The sequence below is a fragment of the Cololabis saira genome, chromosome 2, assembly GCF_033807715.1.
Source record: "Cololabis saira isolate AMF1-May2022 chromosome 2, fColSai1.1, whole genome shotgun sequence".
Lineage (NCBI taxonomy): Eukaryota > Metazoa > Chordata > Actinopteri > Beloniformes > Belonidae > Cololabis > Cololabis saira.
In genome coordinates this window covers 54,715,742-54,735,927 of record NC_084588.1, presented here as the reverse complement: position 1 = coordinate 54,735,927, position 20,186 = coordinate 54,715,742, and the positions used below count along the sequence as shown (strand labels likewise).

Here is a 20,186-nt window from a genome sequence, read left to right as displayed (position 1 = left end):
ATTTGTCATGAATTCTTTTTAGCTTTCTGATCCTTGTATGTTTTATGTTCGTTTGTTTCTTGTTTTAATACGTTTTTATTTTTTGTAAAGTTACTTGTCCTTGTATGTATTTTCTTTTATATGAAACTGAATTTATTTTTCTGCTCCATCTTGACCAGGACTCCCTGGCAGAAGAGAAATTGTATCTCAATTGGACTTTCCTGGATAAATAAAGGATAAATAAAAACATGTATAGTAGGTAAATGTACGAGCTGTTGAACTTTGAACTACAGGCCAAAAAAACGAAAAGCCCTGGAAACACTGGTTTAATATTTGATATTTTTAGAGATGTTTTTATTGTTTTTATGCTTTTTACTCCTGGTCTTTTATGTGTCTTGACTTTATTCCCTTTGTTTATGTTGCACTTTGAGATTATTTTATGAAAAGTGCTTTACAAATAAAATGTATCATTATTATTATTATGATATTGATGATATTTTATATATTCTATTTTGATACTGCAGTTGAATTAACATTCTGAAATCAACTTGCAGTCATAGGTGCCGAGGCAATATCGGTTCTGGTTCTGGTTCTGGTTCTGGTTCTGGTTCTGGTTCTGGTTCTGGTTCTGGTTCTGGTTCTGGTTCTGGTTCTGGTTCTGGTCGGTTCTGGTCGGTTCTGGGTGGTTCTGGTTCTGGGCGGTTCTGGTTGTATTGCATTCATTTTTATGCTCCCCATTGGAATGAATAGGTTTTGCGTCGCCACGGTAACAGCCCCATAGGAATTTACGGTTCTAGCCGCATTTACAGACCAAAAAGTGTATGGTATGAAAAAAAGGGAAACTGATCTTGGATACTAATATATCACCTGCACAAACAGTTGTTTCTTGTTTTTTAAAGGAGCTTGAGGCTGTTTTTTTTTTTGCAAAATGTGCTGCAATTCGGTCCCGATTTTCCCGCGCTGTCCTGTGGATGTGACGTCACATGACGCTGCATGCACGTTCTCCCCGTTCTCCCGTGCCGGCTTCACTGTTGGCTGCAGTACCCCCGACGGCCGTCGTGGTGAAGGGTGGCGCTAGAGAGTCTCATTTCTTAAAAGCAGCCGCAAGCTCCTTTAAGGCTTTTTTTTTTCTTCCACATCGGACCGGGGTCTGGCCAGGGGGTGTTTAGCGACTTTAGCTTGCACGATTCGTTAGACCCAGTGTTAAAGAACACAAATACTTTTTCCAAAGAGTGCAATCTATTAAAACTGTTGCAGTCATGTATTCGGGCTCTTTAAATATCATTTAGTTCTGTTTAGTTCAATTCTTTTTTGCTATTTTAGTGCTATTCGTGCTAGAGATCAAGAGTTTACCAAAGAGACAGTGGACTGGACTGTGGTACATGGACCATGTGTATGTTTAAAGTTGGAATCCACACAATATTCCCATTTTAATAACAACCCAATGAGTATCAAATCATAATCCACAAAGGCATCATGGACAATCCCCTCATCCAGGACAATCGTCCTCCACCAGCACACACCGTCTCCTGACAGAGAAGCAGCTTCAGTGACTGTTGTCTCCATCCTGCTCCACAAACACCCTGAAGAAAACATTCCTCCCTGTTCTGTGCTGAACTACGCACTGCAAACCATGCACCATATTTAGTTTATTCCTGGACTTTTTTACTGCATTACTAATATCCAGTACTCGAGTTGTAAAAAGAAATCAGGGGGGATGGTGGATTTTATCATATGGGGACAGATAATTTGTGCTGATTACAAATAATATAATATTTTGTGGCGGACACAATTATGGACCTCGCACCCATCAGGACTAGAGGGAAGGGGGCGTGGTCACAAGTGTTTATTGGTTGCTTAGCAACGAGTGTTTGTTTGCAGTTAGTTGTCAACTGTCAGTATTTTGTCAGTTGGATTCCGCTGTCACGGAATAAAGACGTGTTTTACCAACCTCTGGAGTCGAGCCTCATCCTGCCACAATATTACAAATAATAGCAGTGACCAAAACACCTGCAGAAATACTGCAGGAATGACATAGCAGCAGTTAAATGCAGCCTTCTGTAAGCTTTAAATATCCACTGGGCTTACATCAAATACATCAAAACACAACAATAAAAAAACACTTTTCTGAACTTATCAATATGACTCTGTCCTTCACAGGATAAGTAACATGGATCACTGCAAAAACTCTAAATCTTAGCAAGAATATTTGTCTTATTTCTAGTTAAAATGTCTCATTTTAGTAAAAAAATCTCATTCCACTTAAAACAAGACTCATCACTGGAAAAAACAACAATTTTCACCTGTTTCAAGTAGATTTTCACTTGAAATAAGTAGAAAAATCTGCCAGTGGAACAAGATTTTTTTGCTTGTAATAAGAAGATAAATCTTGTCCCACTGGCAGATTTTTCTACTTATTTCAAGTGAAAATGTACTTGAAACAGGTGAAAATTGTCACATTTTTCTGGTTTTTGTTTGTTTTATTACGATCCCCATTAGCTTTTGCAAAAAGCAGCAGCTATTCTTCCTGGGGTCGTCATACACTCATAAGTGACAATACAGTTACACACAATACAAACCAAACAGAAGAAATACTAATTCACAAATATATACAAAAACACAAAAATTCACACATAACAAAAACATATAAACAAGAAAACATACAAGACAAGCTCCTACTGAATCATCACAAATACTTTTGTTACATTACAAAGATGCCATGACCCAACAATATGAGTTAAATATTTAATTATTTAATTAATTAGTTATTAAATATTAATTCTTAAAATTTTGTGTTGAATAATAATCTTTTAATTTCATTTTAAAACTTAGCACATTTTTCTGTTGTGTTATATAATCAGGAAGTAAATTCCACTCCCTCATTGCTCTGTTTATCACTGTGCCAGCAGATGTGTTAGATTTTAGTAAGGTAAAGAAACCTCTAGCAGCATGTCTTGTCGAATAGTTATGAGTTTCTGAACTGAAGGTTAATTTTCCATACAAAAGTCTTGGCATTTTTGAAATAATAACATTTCTTATAAAAACCATCAACAAGTACATAAATCTATTTCTTACATCTAGCCAACAGAGACTGTCATGCATTTTGTCCTTCTTCCACATGAAAGAGCAACACATGCTGCTTTATTCTGAGCCAGTTGCAGCTTTTTTATATTTCCCAATGATGTGTTTGACCAGACAACAGTACAATAATTCAGATGTGACAAAACCAAGGCTTGAATTACTTGATTAGTGGTTTGTGGCGTAAGATATTTTTTGCATCTCCTGATCATTGATAAAATATTTCCAATTTTTGTTACTATTCTCTGTATGTGTTTGTCCCATGTTAATGTATTATCAATAATAATCCCCAATTGGTGATGACTCTAAATGTTGAAATAGCAGTAAAACCACATTCATTGATGAAATGACATAAGGGATGGAAAGGGGGGATGGCAGTTTTACAGGGGGGATGATTTGGACCGTTTTTATTTCAGGGGGGATGATTTGGACCGTTTTTATTTCAGGGGATGATTTGGACCGTTTTTATTTCAGGGGGGATGATTTGGACCGTTTTTATTTCAGGGGGGGATGATTTGGACCGTTTTTATTTCAGGGGGGATGATTTGGACCGTTTTTATTTCAGGGGGGGATGATTTGGACCGTTTTTATTTCAGGGGGGATGATTTGGACCGTTTTTATTTCAGGGGGGGATGATTTGGACCGTTTTTATTTCAGGGGGGGATGATTTGGACCGTTTTTATTTCAGGGGGGATGATTTGGACCGTTTTTATTTCAGGGGGGGGGATGATTTGGACCGTTTTTATTTCAGGGGGGGATGATTTGGACCGTTTTTATTTCAGGGGGGATGATTTGGACCGTTTTTATTTCAGGGGGGGATGATTTGGACCGTTTTTATTTCAGGGGGGGATGATTTGGACCGTTTTTATTTCAGGGGGGGATGATTTGGACCGTTTTTATTTCAGGGGGGGATGATTTGGACCGTTTTTATTTCAGGGGGGGATGATTTGGACCGTTTTTATTTCAGGGGGGATGATTTGGACCGTTTTTATTTCAGGGGGGATGATTTGGACCATTTTTATTTCAGGGGGGATGATTTGGACCGTTTTTATTTCAGGGGGGATGATTTGGACCGTTTTTATTTTAGGGGGGATGATTTGGACCGTTTTTATTCCAGGGGGGGATGATTTGGACCGTTTTTATTTTAGGGGGGATGATTTGGACCGTTTTTATTCCTCAACTCCAGGACTGCTCATATCCATTACATGCCTTTCTATCTTAAGTTTTGAATATTGCTTGAATTTTTAAATTCCCCTTTTGTACCTACTACCATCTATCTTTCATGTCTAAAGCAATAATGTTATTGTTGCTTAGAATATTTCAGCAAAACTGAGCATTAAAGGTTTGGCTGAAAGAAGGTCAAATAAGTATTTATAAAAGTCACATTTACTTTACATGAATCCACATTTATTAAAAACATCATGAAAGTTTATAAATGAGAAGGGTCACATAAATGTCACTGGCCTCCCAACCATCAGACCTTCTGGAAGTCTAACGGTCTAAAGATAATAATCTCATCAACAAGGCCAAATATGTGCAGAGCTGGAAACACTGGGTTAAAAATACCAGAAAAGAGGCAGGTGTTTTCATGATAATATATATTATAACTTCAGTCAAGGTACCTAGACTTGTGTTTGTCCTGTAATTTATATAAAGATGTTTTGTTACTGAACTGAACTGTTTGTAAAACGACTGATTTGATAACACTACAGTGAAAACCAAATGAAGCAAAAGGTAACTTTTCCATTGTAAATGTAAACTTAATGTCAACACTTCCTATTTGGTCCATAAACGCCATTAATAGCTTGGCTTTTTTAGAAATATTCGTAGAGGTAGAATTGCAGCGATCAAGCGCTGGGTTTATCACACAATTTACATCTCCACCAAAAATCAGTTGTCGAGAGTTCAAATCTGGAATGAATGACATGATTTTACTCATGAATTTATCATCGTCCCAGTTCGGGGCATAAATATTAACTATACTAACTAAAGTCCTGATACGTCACAAATCGCCCCCGTGGATCCGAGAGAACAGTGGTTGCATTAAACTGAATTTTTTTATGCATCAATGCTGTCCCACAAGCTTTACAATTAAGGTTGGAATGGAATATATTCCCCACCCATCCCTTTTTAAGTCTGACCTGATGCTTTATCTGTAGATGGGTTTCCTGGAGAAATATCACACTTTAAATACTTCAGGTGATTGAATCCCCTGGCTCTTTTACCAGGCCCGTTTAAACCCCTCACATTCCAACTAATGAATCACATAGCAGCCACCCCTGCATTAATGTCATTTACCATGTTTAATTAAAGAAAATAAACTGAGCAGAAAGGTAAGTAATATAAGTAAGTCATATAAAAGTATAAAGTATAAGTATAAAGTATAAAAGTAATCTAAAAGTACAGCCAGATCATGTTTAAGTGCACAGTTGTCCCTCACTGTGATGAAATAAAGGTCCATTCCGGAATACTGAGCTGATAAATAGCAGCACGTTCTCAGTTCTGCCTTCATTTTAACAAGCTGATACGAACCATAAACATCTGACAAAGTTTCTCAAAGTTTAAGATGAGTAAAGAAGAGAAACCTTCACACAAGTGTGTGTACAATGAGCTCCGTCTGACGGGGGAACTTTGTGACGCCGTCATCAAGGTCCAGGACGTTGAATTTCAGGTCCATAAAGTCGTCCTGTGTAACTGTTCCCCATATTTTAGGTGAGTGGATAATATCATTATAGCTTTAATTTAAAGATCTGAATCAAAGAATTAACTTCTCAGAAAGTAAAATTGAAAATACAAATACATATTTTTACTAAAGCAGGTATGTCAAATGTGATATTAACAACCTTGTACATGAAGTTTTATATTTCAAAGATATGGCAGACGATTAAAAACCAACAGGTCTGTTTTTTCTCACAGTTACATGTTCCAGACAGCAGTTTAGATTAAAAAAAACATTTAACTGAACACTTTTCAAACAATTGTTCATTTTTCTTCCATGGTAATCATATAGAAATCAATATTTGTGTCAGCGACACCAAGTAGTTATTACAAGCACTGCTCCTGATGCAGAACACACTGGTCAGTCTCAATATCAAAACCTTCACAACCTCATTCTGTACACGCCTCCCTTGGGGGAATGCCAAAAAAGCCTGAAAAAAATCACGTTATGGACAAATAAATTGTTAAAAAGTAACAAATTGGTACAGGACTGTCTCAGAAAATTAGAATATTGTGATAAAGTTCTTTATTTTCTGTAATGCAATTAAAAAAAACTAAAATGTCATACATTCTGGATTCATTACAAATCAACTGAAATATTGCAAGCCTTTTATTATTTTAATATTGATGATTATGATTTACAGTTTAAGATTAAGATTCCCAGAATATTTAAATTTTTTGAGATAGGAGATTTGAGTTTTCTTAAGCTGTAAACCATGATCAGAAATATTAAAATAATAAAAGGCTTGCAATATTTCAGTTGATTTGTAATGAATCCAGAATGGATGACATTTTTGCATTACAGAAAACTATTTAACATTTTAACTTATGGTGTCAAGTTCAGCTGAAAACATGTGAAATTGATAGAGTGATTAAAGCAGGGGTGTCAAATGTGCCCACGAGAAGTTTCCAACGCAAAAAAACGAAATGTTAATTTACTAAAAAGGAAGGCATAAATAATTGCCATGAATCGCAGCATATCCCATAATATATTTCTTCTACAAATCCATCGTTATTCCACAAAGAGAGCAGTTTTATTTTTTTAGTTTTCTAGAATGCATTTACCGATTTTATTTCTCTGTAGACGGTCGTTTATTTTTATTAACTGACTACTATTATATATTTTCGCAGGAAAAATATCACTGCTAAAAAAGATGATAGAAGATATTTGTTCAGAGAATTTCAGTTTTGAATACGAGGATAGTGACAAAGTAAAACAGTTAAAAGAAGTGCTGACTTTTTCTGCACACTGACGTAAATATCCGCGCCAATTTTTAAAAATAAATACACTTAATTGTACTGGAAACATCTCTAAATCACAAAGAAACACTCTCGGATGTAATAAGAAAGATTTAGCTTTTAATTAAATTTCCTACAAAAAAGCGAAATATAAAAAAACACTTGTTTCTGTTTATCTTTGTAAAATGATATTAAAAGTATCTTACATAATTTGAAAAAAAAGGAGAAATTTCAAGAAAAGATCCTGAAGAAATATATTTTACATAATTAGAGTGTAAACAAAGTGCATATTTCCTTTAAAATTAACTAAACTGATATTGGATTAGAAATTAGAATTAGAAAAAGATTTTTTTTTCGCACCGTTTTTGTTATTTTGAGCGTGTGAGAAAAACATTGGTCAAATCTGGCCCGCCAAGCAAAATGAGTTTGACCCCCCTGGATTAAAGCGTGATGTTGCATGATGCCTGTTGCAGAAAAACATCTCTCTACTCTGCTTTCATCTCAAATCAGTTGTTGTGGGTTCAAATCTGGAATTAATGACATGATTTTACTCATGAATTTATCACCGTCCCAGTTCGGGGCATAAATATTAACTATACTAACTAAAGTCCTGATACCGTCACAAATCGCTCCCGTGGATCCGAGAGAACAGTGGTTGCATTAAACTGAATTTTTTTATGCATCAATATGGCTGTCCCACAAGCTTTACAATTAAGGTTGGAATGGAATATATTCCCCACCCATCCCTTTTTAAGTCTGACCTGATGCTTTATCTGTAGATGGGTTTCCTGGAGAAATATCACACTTTAAATACTTCAGGTGATTGAATCCCCTGGCTCTTTTACCAGGCCCGTTTAAACCCCTCACATTCCAACTAATGAATCACATAGCAGCCACCCCTGCATTAATGTCATTTACCATGTTTAATTAAAGAAAATAAACTGGGCAGAAAGGTAAGTAATATAAGTAAGTCATATAAAAGTATAAAGTATAAGTATAAAGTATAAAAGTAATATAAAAGTACAGCCAGATCATGTTTAAGTGCACAGTTGTCCCTCACTGTGATGAAATAAAGGTCCATTCCGGAATACTGAGCTGATAAATAGCAGCACGTTCTCAGTTCTGCCTTCATTTTAACAAGCTGATACGAACCATAAACATCTGACAAAGTTTCTCAAAGTTTAAGATGAGTAAAGAAGAGAAACCTTCACACAAGTGTGTGTACAATGAGCTCCGTCTGACGGGGGAACTTTGTGACGCCGTCGTCAAGGTCCAGGACGTTGAATTTCAGGTCCATAAAGTCGTCCTGTGTAACTGTTCCCCATATTTTAGGTGAGTGGATAATATCATTATAGCTTTAATTGATTTAAAGATCTGAATATAAGAATTAACTTCTCAGAAAGTAAAATTGAAAATACAAATTCATATTTTTACTAAAGCAGGTATGTCAAATGTGATATTGACAACCTTGTACATGAAGTTTTATATTTCAAAGATATGGCAGACGATTAAAAACCAACAGGTCTGTTTTTTCTCACAGTTACATGTTCCAGACAGTAGTTTAGTTAAAAAAAAACATTTAACTGAACACTTTTCAAACAATTGTTCATTTTTCTTCCATGGTAATCATATAGAAATCAATATTTGTGTCAGCGACACCAAGTAGTTATTACAAGCACTGCTCCTGATGCAGAACACACTGGTCAGTCTCAATATCAAAACCTTCACAACCTCATTCTGTACACGCCTCCCTTGGGGGAATGCCAAAAAAGCCTGAAAAAAATCACATTATGGACAAATAAATTGTTAAAAAGTAACAAATTGGTACAGGACTGTCTCAGAAAATTAGAATATTGTGATAAAGTTCTTTATTTTCTGTAATGCAATTAAAAAAACAAAAATGTCATCCATTCTGGATTCATTACAAATCAACTGAAATATTACAAGCCTTTTATTATTTTAATATTGCTGATCATGGTTTACAGTTTAAGATTAAGATTCCCAGAATATTCTAATTTTTTGAGATAGGATATTTGAGTTTTCTTAAGCTGTAAACCATGATCAGTAATATTAAAATAATAAAAGGCTTGCAATATTTCAGTTGATTTGTAATGAATCCAGAATGGATGACATTTTTGCATTACAGAAAATAAAGGACTTTATCACAATATTCTAATTTTCTGAGACAGTCCTGTATATTTAGGAGTAAATGAAGTCCCAGTGGAAACATTCTCATCAGATATCAGGATGAGTACTGTATTGTTAATGATGTTTTACTTTGTAAATACATGCAGGGTGGCTTCTGAAAGAAAAACACATAGGAAACCATTGGAGTAGTTAATATTCTCATGATTACGATACAGAGTTGAGATACGGCAACACCTACTGTAGCTTCTATTTAACATTTTAACTTATGGTGTCAAGTTCAGCTGAAAAAATGTGACATTGATAGAGTGATTAGATCAGGGGGGTCAAATGTGCCCGAGAGAAGTTTCCAACGCAAAAAAACGAAATGTTAATTCACTAAAAAGGAAGGCATAAATAATTGCCATGAATCGCAGCATATCCCATAATATATTTCTTCTACAAATCCATCGTTATTCCACAAATAGAGCAGTTTTATTTTTTTAGTTTTCTAGAATGCATTTGCTGATTTTATTTCTTTGTAGACGGTCGTTTATTTTTATTAACTGACTACTATTATATATTTTCGCAGGAAAAATATCACTGCTAAAAAAGATGATAGAAGATATTTATTCAGAGAATTTCAGTTTTGAATACGAGGATAGTGACAAAGTAAAACAGTTAAAAGAAGTGCTGACTTTTTCTGCACACTGGCGTAAATATCCGCGCCAATTATTAAAAATAAATACACTTAATTGTACTGGAAACATCTCTAAATCACAAAGAAACACTCTCGGATGTAATAAGAAAGATTTTGCTTTTAATTAAATTTCCTGCAAAAAAGCGAAATATAAAAAAGCACTTGTTTCTGTTTATCTTTGTAAAATGATATTAAAAGTATTTTACATAATTTGAAAAAAAACGAGAAATTTCAAGAAAAGATCCTGAAGAAATATATTTTACATAATTAGAGTGTAAACAAAGTGCATATTTCCTTTAAAATTAACTAAACTGATATTGGATTAGAAATTAGAATTAGAAAAAGATTTTTTTTTCGCACTGTTTTTGTTATTTTGAGCGTGTGAGAAAAACATTGGTCAAATCCGGCCCGCCAAGCAAAATGAGTTTGACACCCCTGGATTAAAGCGTGATGTTGCATGATGCCTGTTGCAGAAATACATCTCTCTACTCTGCTTTCATCTCAAATCAGTTGTTGTAGGTTCAAATCTGGAATTAATGACATGATTTTACTCATGAATTTATCATCGTCCCAGTTCGGGGCATAAATATTAACTATACTAACTAAAGTCCTGATACCGTCACAAATCGCCCCCGTGGATCCGAGAGAACAGTGGTTGCATTAAACTGATTTTTTTTATGCATCAATGCTGTCCCACAAGTTTTACAATTAAGGTTGGAATGGAATATATTCCCCACCCATCCCTTTTTAAGTCTGACCTGATGCTTTATCTGTAGATGGGTTTCCTGGAGAAATATCACACTTTAAATACTTCAGGTGATTGAATCCCCTGGCTCTTTTACCAGGCCCGTTTAAACCCCTCACATTCCAACTAATGAATCACACAGAAGCCACCCCTGCATTAATGTCATTTACCATGTTTAATTAAAGAAAATAAACTGAACAGAAAGGTAAGTAATATAAGTAAGTCATATAAAAGTATAAAGTATAAGTATAAAGTATAAAAGTAATCTAAAAGTACAGCCACGATCATGTTTAAGTGCACAGTTGTCCCTCACTGTGATGAAATAAAGGTCCATTCCGGAATACTGAGCTGATAAATAGCAGCACGTTCTCAGTTCTGCCTTCATTTTAACAAGCTGATACGAACCATAAACATCTGACAAAGTTTCTCAAAGTTTAAGATGAGTAAAGAAGAGAAACCTTCACACAAGTGTGTGTACAATGAGCTCCGTCTGACGGGGGAACTTTGTGACGCCGTCGTCAAGGTCCAGGACGTTGAATTTCAGGTCCATAAAGTCGTCCTGTGTAACTGTTCCCCATATTTTAGGTGAGTGGATAATATCATTATAGCTTTAATTGATTTAAAGATCTGAATCAAAGAATTAACTTCTCAGAAAGTAAAATTGAAAATACAAATACATATTTTTACTAAAGCAGGTATGTCAAATGTGATATTAACAACCTTGTACATGAAGGTTTATATTTCAAAGATATGGCAGACGATTAAAAACCAACAGGTCTGTTTTTTCTCACAGTTACATGTTCCAGACAGCAGTTTAGATAAAAAAACATTTAACTGAACACTTTTCAAACAATTGTTCATTTTTCTTCCATGGAAATCATATAGAAATCAATATTTCTGTCAGCGACACCAAGTAGTTATTACAAGCACTGCTCCTGATGCAGAACACACTGGTCAGTCTCAATATCAAAACCTTCACAACCTCATTCTGTACACGCCTCCCTTGGGGGAATGCCAAAAAAGCCTGAAAAAAATCACGTTATGGACAAATAAATAGTTAAAAAGTAAAAATTGGTATAGTTAGGAGTAAATGAAGTCCCAGTGGAAACATTCTTATCAGATATCAGGATGAGTACTGTATTGTTAACAGAGGTGTCAAGTAACGAAGTACAAATACTTCATTACCTTACTTAAGTAGAGATTTTGGTTATCTATACTTTACTGGAGTAATTATTTTTCAGACGACTTTTTACTTTTACTCCTTACATTTTCACACAATTATCTGTACTTTTTACTCCTTACATTTTAAAAACAGCCTCGTTACTCTATTTCATTTGGGCCTTTAATAAAAACTATCCAGTTAAATTGCTCCATCCGGATAGAGTGAATTTGGTTGTGGTTGTTTCAGATGTTCTTGTCCAGTTTTGTTCTTACATCCGTTCCCTCAGATTCCTGCAACTAAACTTGGATGTACATTCCAATAAAGGTTAGGATAAATGATAACATGAACATGAACGTTTGACTTTTTGCACCATTACAATACTTATAGACAACTAGTCATCATATCTGCTGCTCTCTGAAACACACGTTAATGCTCAATAGTACACATATATGCTTCTTTAATATATTTATATTAACACATGTTAATGCTCAATAGTGCACATATATGCTTCTTTAATATATTTATATTAACACATGTTAATGCTCAATAGTACACATATATGCTTCTTTAATATATTTACATTATACTAAGATGCTTCATTTTCAATGGCTTTTGTCCTTAATGGCTTTTTTCCCCTTTACATTACTTTTAGTTTTATACTTTAAGTAGTTTTGAAACCAGTACTTTTATACTTTTACTTGAGTAAAAAACTTGAGTTGATACTTCAACTTGTACAGGAGTATTTTTAAACTCTAGTATCTATACTTCTACCTGAGGAATGAATGTGAATACTGAAGAACCTCTGATTGTTAATGATGTTTTGCTTTGTAAATACCTGCAGGGTGGCTTCTGAAAGAAAAACACATAGGAAACCATTGGAGTAGTTAATATTCTCATGATTATGATACATAGTTGAGATACGGCAACACCTACTGTAGCTTCTATTTAACATTTAAACTCATGGTGTCAAGTAGGGCTGGGCGATATATCCAGATTTTAATATATATCGATATTTTTCAAACGTGATATGGTACGAGACAATATCGTTTATATCGATTTAAAAAAATAATATATATATATATATATATTTTTTTTTATGATTTTGATATAGCTTATTTTGTGACAAATTGACTTGAATGTTTTATTTGAGATTTGCACAAATGTTTTGTTATTTGCACAACTGTCAACCTCAGTGGAAAAGTCTGCCTGTTACTGTCTACATTGTATTAATTACAGTGTATTTTAATTTAATTGTTATGCAGGAAAGGGATATTTGTTTTATTTTATTCAAGAAGCATTTTTATTCTATATATGCAGGCAGTTTATTTTTATTTCATTTGTTTTATACATGTTGATATTGTGCAGACCTCTGTTAATAAAGGAACCTGTGTGACATTTGGCACGAGGCTTTGTATTAAAACTGACTGTTTTTTTAAGGGTTTGATCAGAAAAAATGAAGCTAACAGAGATGCTAACAGAGATGCTAACAGAGATGCTAAAAGAGATGCTAACAGAGATGCTAACAGAGCTGCTATGCTATAATGCTTTGGGGGAAACCCCAATTATGGCACAGAAAAAATATGGATATATATGGAGTATCAACATTCAGCTAGAAAATATGGAGATATGATTTTGGTCCATATCGCCCAGCCCTAGTGTCAAGTTTTCAGCTGAAAAAATGTGACATTGATAGAGTGATTTAAGCGTGATGTTGCATGATGCCTGTTGCAGAAATACATCTCTCTACTGTGCTTTCATCTCAGGGCTCTCTTCTCTTCTCGCTGGTCTAACCCGGACAAGAAGATCTTTAACATTCCCAACGTGTCTCCTGACACGATGCAGCTCCTCCTCGAGCACGCTTACACCGGCTCCGTCTCCGTCACAGAGGACAACGTGCTGGACCTTCTGATCGCTGCCGATCAGTTCAACGTAGACGACGTCATACGTCTTTGCTGCAGTTTCCTGGAGGAGCAAATGTGCCCTGAAAACTGTATTGGCATTTGGCATTTAACCCACACCTACTTCTACCCCGAACTGCGCTCCAAGGCGTTCCACTACATCACTGAGCACTTTGAGGAGGTTGCACGCTGTGAAGAGTTCCTGCAGATCCCCGTGGAGGAGCTCACGGACATCATTGAAAAAGACCAAGTGAATGTACAACAGGAGAGTTGTGTGTTTGAGGCCGTCGTTAGGTGGATTAACCATTCACCCAATGAACGGGAGAAACTCATTGTTGCTCTCTTACCGAAGGTACAGTAGCTGTATGAATATGTTTAGTTTCATTTTCATATTATTTTTATATACGGATCAGACATAAAAAGGAGGCAAGAGAACACACCAATGACTCTTTATCAGTGCAGGATTAATTAAACTTAAAGATATTGTTGAGTTACAGACTTTATTACTTATGTTCAAGGCCAAAGGCAGAATATTGCCTGAAAATATACATTTTTTTTGTGTTTAGTTCAGAAAATAAGGACCATAGGAGGAAATTTGATTTTAAACACCCGTTTGCACAAACTACTTTAAAACAAATGTGTATTTCAGTATGTGGTGTAAAATTATGGAACTCCTTAACAACTGATTTAAAGGATTGTAAAAATATTCACCAGTTCAAGAAATTGTATAAAGACAACACAATCAGACAATATGAATTTAACGGGTAAAATATCTTTAGTTGTTTTTTTGTTTTTATATTGTTGGTGAGTTAGTGTGTATGTTTTCTTATTTTTATGTTTTGTTTTTTCATTATTTCTTTTTTTTTGGTATTATATAAGTAGTGATTGTTGAACAGACGGACAAACATCTTCATACGAATTGTTTTATTTTTTTTTAGAAAGGGGCTTGTTAAGGATTTCTTCTTCTTCCCCTTTTCCATCATGGAATGGAACATGTATGTGAACTATTTCCATGATACGGAATAAATAAAAATGAAATGAACTTAAATGAAATGAAATATTATCAGGCTTCAATTGACGGTGTTGTGCTGACAGCTGTATAATTAACACTGCAAAGTCATATTTATTGAACGGAACACAATCTAAGGTTTAATCCATGGAGTCTGATCAGGGTATGAAGGTCCGGCAGCAATTACAAAAACTAAAATGTCATCCATTCTGGATTCATTACAAATCAAGTGAAATATTGCAAGCCTTTTATTATTTTAATATTGCTGATCATGGTTTACAGCTTAAGAAAACTAAAATATCAGGGGCGTCAGTCGGGTATGAAGGTCCGGCAGCCGTCACACCTCGGCTTCAGGGGAGAATGTAAATGTTTGTTTTTTAAATACATGTATGTAATTACTCTGTGTCTATTTGTATTGATTATTCTATTACTTAATACATATAGAATAACTACAAATGCAAATCAGAACAACATGATCGATTTCCCTAGTTATTTTACACTGCAAAAACTCAAAAATCAAAATCTTAACAAGAATATTTGTCTTATTTCTAGTTAAAATGTCTAATTTTTAGTCAAAAAAAATCTCATTACATTTAAGACAAGACTCAAAAACAAACATTTTCACTTGTTTCAAGTAAATTTTCACTTAAAATAAGTAGAAAAATCTGCCAGTGGAACAAGATTTTTCTGCTTGTAATGAGAAGATAAATCTTGTCCCACTGGCAGATTTTTCTACTTATTTCAAGTGAAAATTTACTTGAAACAGGTGAAAATTGTCAAATAACAAGTTATTTTCTGTTGATGACTCTTGTTTTAAGTGTAATGAGATTTTTTGACTAAAAATGAGACATTTTAACTAGAAATAAGACAAATATTCCTGGTAAGATTTTGAGTTTTTGCAGTGAGCGAGACTGCATTGTAAAAAGTTCCAGTTTTCTTGACCACACAGATCAGATACATAAACTTCTGTGATGAGTATTTGCTGGACGTGTTGATTGATACTCTAGATCAGTTCTGTGACTCGTAACCTTGCCGTACCTTAGTAAGACTGAACTGACGCCACTGAGTCTGATGAAGCTTCAATCTTGTCTAGTGTCACAGCGACAGCAGCTGATCCTCCATCAGAAACATGAAAAACTGTTACAGAAACATAACAGGCGTCTCGGCTGCGTTGTGAGTCTTTCTAGCTAGTCCATTGGCTATGACTAGCTGCCTCGTCTTTCATCAATCTTTTTTCCTTGAAACCTTTTGATCATTTACATATAACGTTATAAAGCAGTCACCTTTGGTCAAAAGCTCAACTTTACAAAAAAAAGACATAATAACTAAAGGACTGCCTCAGAAAATTAGACTATTGTGCTAAAGTCCTTTATTTTCTGTAATGCAAACATGTCATCCATTCTGGATTCATTACAAATCAACTGAAATATTGCAAGCCTTTTATTATTTTAATATTGCTGATCAGGTTTACAGTTTAAGAAAACTCAAATATCCTATCTCAAAAAATTAGAATATTCTGGGAATCTTAATCTTAAACTGTAAACCATAATCAGCAATATTAAAATAATAAAAGGCTTGCAATATTTCAGTTGATTTGTAATGAATCCAGAATGTATGACATTTTTGTTTTTGTAATTGCATTACAGAAAATAAAGAACTTTATCCCAATATTCTAGTTTTCTGAGACAGTCATGTACAATTAAGTGTCTTGTGAATCTGATTTCACATTACTGTAAAAATAAAAGCTAAGTTGGCCCTGCTCATTTCCAAAAATAAAAAAGACTGGAGCTCTTTCTGGGCAGCTTTTTTCAAATAATCACACATTCCAGTTTATTGTATTCCCCAGGTATGAAGCATGGGCTGGGCCAATGGTTGGGTCCATGAACACATTTATTTACGTCTGAATTTGGTGACACTGCTATGTAGCATGAACTTCACTATAATGCAGACACAAAGAGTATTGGTGCTTTCAGGGGAATGATTATGATCCTGTACACATAAATAGCATCTTTGAGTCACTACTGAATTAGAACTGTGCCATATATAGGGCAAGGACATATGGACCTGGAAGTATTTCAAAAAATTGTGTTAAATCAGTTAAACTGGATATTATTTGACATAAGTGTTACAATCCATGCAGTTTTATATTAATGGATTCCAGAGTTGGTAGTAACGAGTTACATTTACTCCGTTACATTTACTTGAGTAAGTTTTGGGAAATGTTGTACTTTTAAGAGTAGTTTTGAATCACTATACTTTTTACTTTTACTTGAGTAGATTTGTGAAGAAGAAACTGTTCCTCTTACTCCGCTACATTAGGCTACGTTGAGCTGTTACTTTTCTTTTATCCCTTTTATCCACGTACGCGTCAATCTCATGACATCACTGGGTGATTCTTTGGGAAAAATGTTTGTTTTTGCATGTTTTGTCACATTTACACAGACTCAAACACACACAGAGTTTCTATGAGTTCATGTTTGTTCTAGTTCTGCTGGTTAAAAAAGAAAAGTACAAAGGCTGGAAATTTAGTGCTACTTGTGCTTAATTAATTTTTTTATTCTGTTATTTAATTTATTTTATTATTTATTAAAGTACTTGAATTTACTTTAAGATTATTTAATTTAAGATATTTTTTATTTTTTATTAATTTTACTTTATTTTATTATTTTATTGCTTTAATTTGCCTGAAGATGATTATTTTGTACTTTTGTCTGTTTGAATGGTTGTGTTAAAAAAATAAATCAGACTCAACAGTTACTCAGTACTTGAGTAGCTTTTTCACCAAGTACTTTTTTACTTTTACTCAAGTAATTATTTGGATGATACTTTTTACTTGTACTTGAGTCCTATTATTCTGAAGTAACAGTACTTTTACTTGAGTACAGTACTCTACCAGCTCTGATGGATTCTATCCTTCCATGTGTGTTTAGGTGCGACTGCTTCTGTTGGATATGGAGTATTTTCAGATGAAAGTGCTCACCAGTGAGCTGGTGAAGAGGAACCCTGGGTGCTACTCCAGGATCCTGGATTTTCCAGAGATTTTCCGGCCTCGCATGCCCAGGTCCGTTCTGCTGGCCATGGGGGGATGGAGCTTTGGAGATCCAACCAACAGCATCGAGGCCTATGATATCCGTACTGACCAATGGACACATGTGCCGAACGATGCTGGCCGTCCTCGTGCCTATCACGGCACTGCGTTCCTCAACGGGCACGTGTACTTTATTGGGGGTTTTGACAGACGGAGCTATTTCAACAGTGTGTGCAGGTGGGACCCAACAACACACACGTGGCAGGAAGTGGCACCGATGTACTATCGCCGCTGCTACGTAAGTGTGACGGTACTAAACGGGTGCATATACGCTATTGGAGGCTACGACGGGCACACTCGGCTCAGCACTGCAGAGTACTACGAACCCCAGACCAACCAGTGGACTCGTATTGCAGCGATGCACGAGCAGAGGAGTGACGCCAGCTGCACAACGTTACACAACAAGGTGGGGGAACTGACACAGACACAGGGAGTCACTCAGAGCCGGATTAACGCAAAGGCAAACTAGCATGTGCCTAGGGCCCGATTGACAGGGCAGGGGCCCAGACAGAGGGACAAAAAAAAAAAAAAAAAAATGTTTTGTCTGCACACAATGGTTGATACCATGCCGGTAAAAACCTAAGGCATATATATATGTGCATTATTACTATATTTAGTATGCATACATATATATACGCACACATACGCATACACATACATACATATATGCATACAGACATACATACTACAGCACACTTTGTCTTACTGCAAATTTTATTGGTCTTTGTAGATTTGACACATTTAATTAAGATTTTCTGCAAAATGCAATAGCTTAAAACATTTATCTTATTTTACTCTGTTTACATAGCAATGCTGACACCTATTGGTGATTAACTGGTACTAATACCGTAACAATGATACTCGCATAATCGATAAGATAAAGATTTAATAGCATTTAATAGAGCGGTGTAATAACGTATAAATAATAAAAATCAAAAAAATAGTCTGATAGACTGTTTAATATACAACACATGACTTATTTTGGAATACAAAGAACCAACTTGACTATGACTATGCTATGTAAAATGTGAATTAACTTTTATTAGTAACTTTGGTAAGTTTAAGATTTCAATTCATAAATAACATGGATGGAGGGAAGTCTGCCTAGTGTAGTCCATTTATTTAATCCGGCTCTGGAGTCACTGGAGTAGAAGTGAATGGAACGGAGTCCCCAACCACTGGAAACACAAAACTCAAGGGGTTAATAAAAAAAAAATGGAATTACATAGTTCTTCATGTACGGGTGCTTCGAAGGCACATACTGAATGTTAAAAATCCTAAACTATTAATATTATGTCTTACAAAGTTAGTTACATCTGACCAATGGAAAAAAGATAATTTTATTAAACCGTTAAAACATTAAAACAAAGATTACACAGGAATACAAAACTCATAAAGGGTAAAATCGCTTAATACTTCTTATTTTGTCTTCAGATCTATATTTGTGGTGGATTCAACGGGCGAGAGTGCCTGGAAACAGCTGAATACTACGATCCACAGACTATGCAGTGGACATTGATCTCACCAATGACTAGTCGGCGCAGTGGAGTCGGGGTGGTTACGTACGGAGATAAAGTCTATGCAGTAAGTTGAAAACCAGCAGACATTACCAAAGGAGTTTTTTATCCATTGGTAATTAATCTCTTATAAAAGATGCAGAGAGACAGATTTTAACCATAATACTCCAATTTACTCCAACAGGTTGGAGGGTTTGATGGTGACAGCCGTCTCCGCTCTGCTGAGTGCTACAACCCAGGAACCAACACGTGGAACAACGTTGCGTCCATGATAACCACCCGCAGCAACTTTGGCATGGCAGTCATGGAAGACCTGCTCTTCGTTGTGGGGGGTTTCGACGGCTCCAGCACCATCTGTGATGTGGAGAACTACAACAGAGAAACAGATGAGTGGCGCGAGGTCTGGGATATGGATGTCTTCCGGAGCGCCCTGAGCTGCTGCGTTGTGTTTGGACTCCCCAACATGGCTGATTATGTTCCCCCCCCTCGTCACCCCCGGAGAGACTCTGCCTCCTCCTGAAACCAATGTGCCCAACTGTTACAGTCTCCATCCCTCTGGGCTGCCTTTAGCTGGCTCTGGGAATGTTACAACATCATCCAACAGACTTGGCTGTAACATCAATTCATGAAATAAATGTTGTCATCATTAGCATGAATTCTGTCAATAACATTTTTCTAGACATTTCAACAGCTTATCAATGTGTTTTTGTGGAGCCTTATGCATGAAGAACATGGTCTGACCTATACATTTTTATAAGTTTTCATGATTTCTCTCTGTAGATTGTGTACATGCATTATGTACATTTCATGACAACTGGAGGAGTGGCCAGTTCACTGCACAACCTGCACTCTGATGGAAAGTGGTTATCATGAAGAGGCATATAAAAACTGTTTAACTAAGGTCATAAACACACATAACTAAATAAAAA

General features: G+C 35.4%; 2 protein-coding genes across 2 annotated transcripts in view; both read left to right on the top strand.

The window, feature by feature from the left end:
- Window positions 1-20,186, top strand: part of LOC133418390 (NACHT, LRR and PYD domains-containing protein 4-like) — a 398,000-nt gene that overhangs the window by 113,091 nt on the left and 264,723 nt on the right. The window lies entirely within an intron of this gene.
- Window positions 5,624-19,777, top strand: LOC133418852 (kelch-like protein 10). The gene is made up of 5 exons (XM_061707729.1): window positions 5,624-5,769; window positions 13,509-13,995; window positions 17,583-18,146; window positions 19,175-19,324; window positions 19,442-19,777. The coding sequence occupies exons 1-5, from the start codon at window positions 5,624-5,626 to the stop codon at window positions 19,775-19,777; spliced, it is 1,683 nt and encodes a 560-aa protein (XP_061563713.1).

Bases quoted from the DNA above. Each gene is read 5' to 3' on its own strand.
- LOC133418852 (XM_061707729.1), top strand. From the start codon at position 5,624: ATGAGTAAAGAAGAGAAACCTTCACACAAGTGTGTGTACAATGAGCTC. The intron at 13,996-17,582 runs GTACAGTAGCTG...ATGTGTGTTTAG, and splicing joins TTGTTGCTCTCTTACCGAAG to GTGCGACTGCTTCTGTTGGA. The intron at 19,325-19,441 runs GTAAGTTGAAAA...TTACTCCAACAG, and splicing joins ACGGAGATAAAGTCTATGCA to GTTGGAGGGTTTGATGGTGA.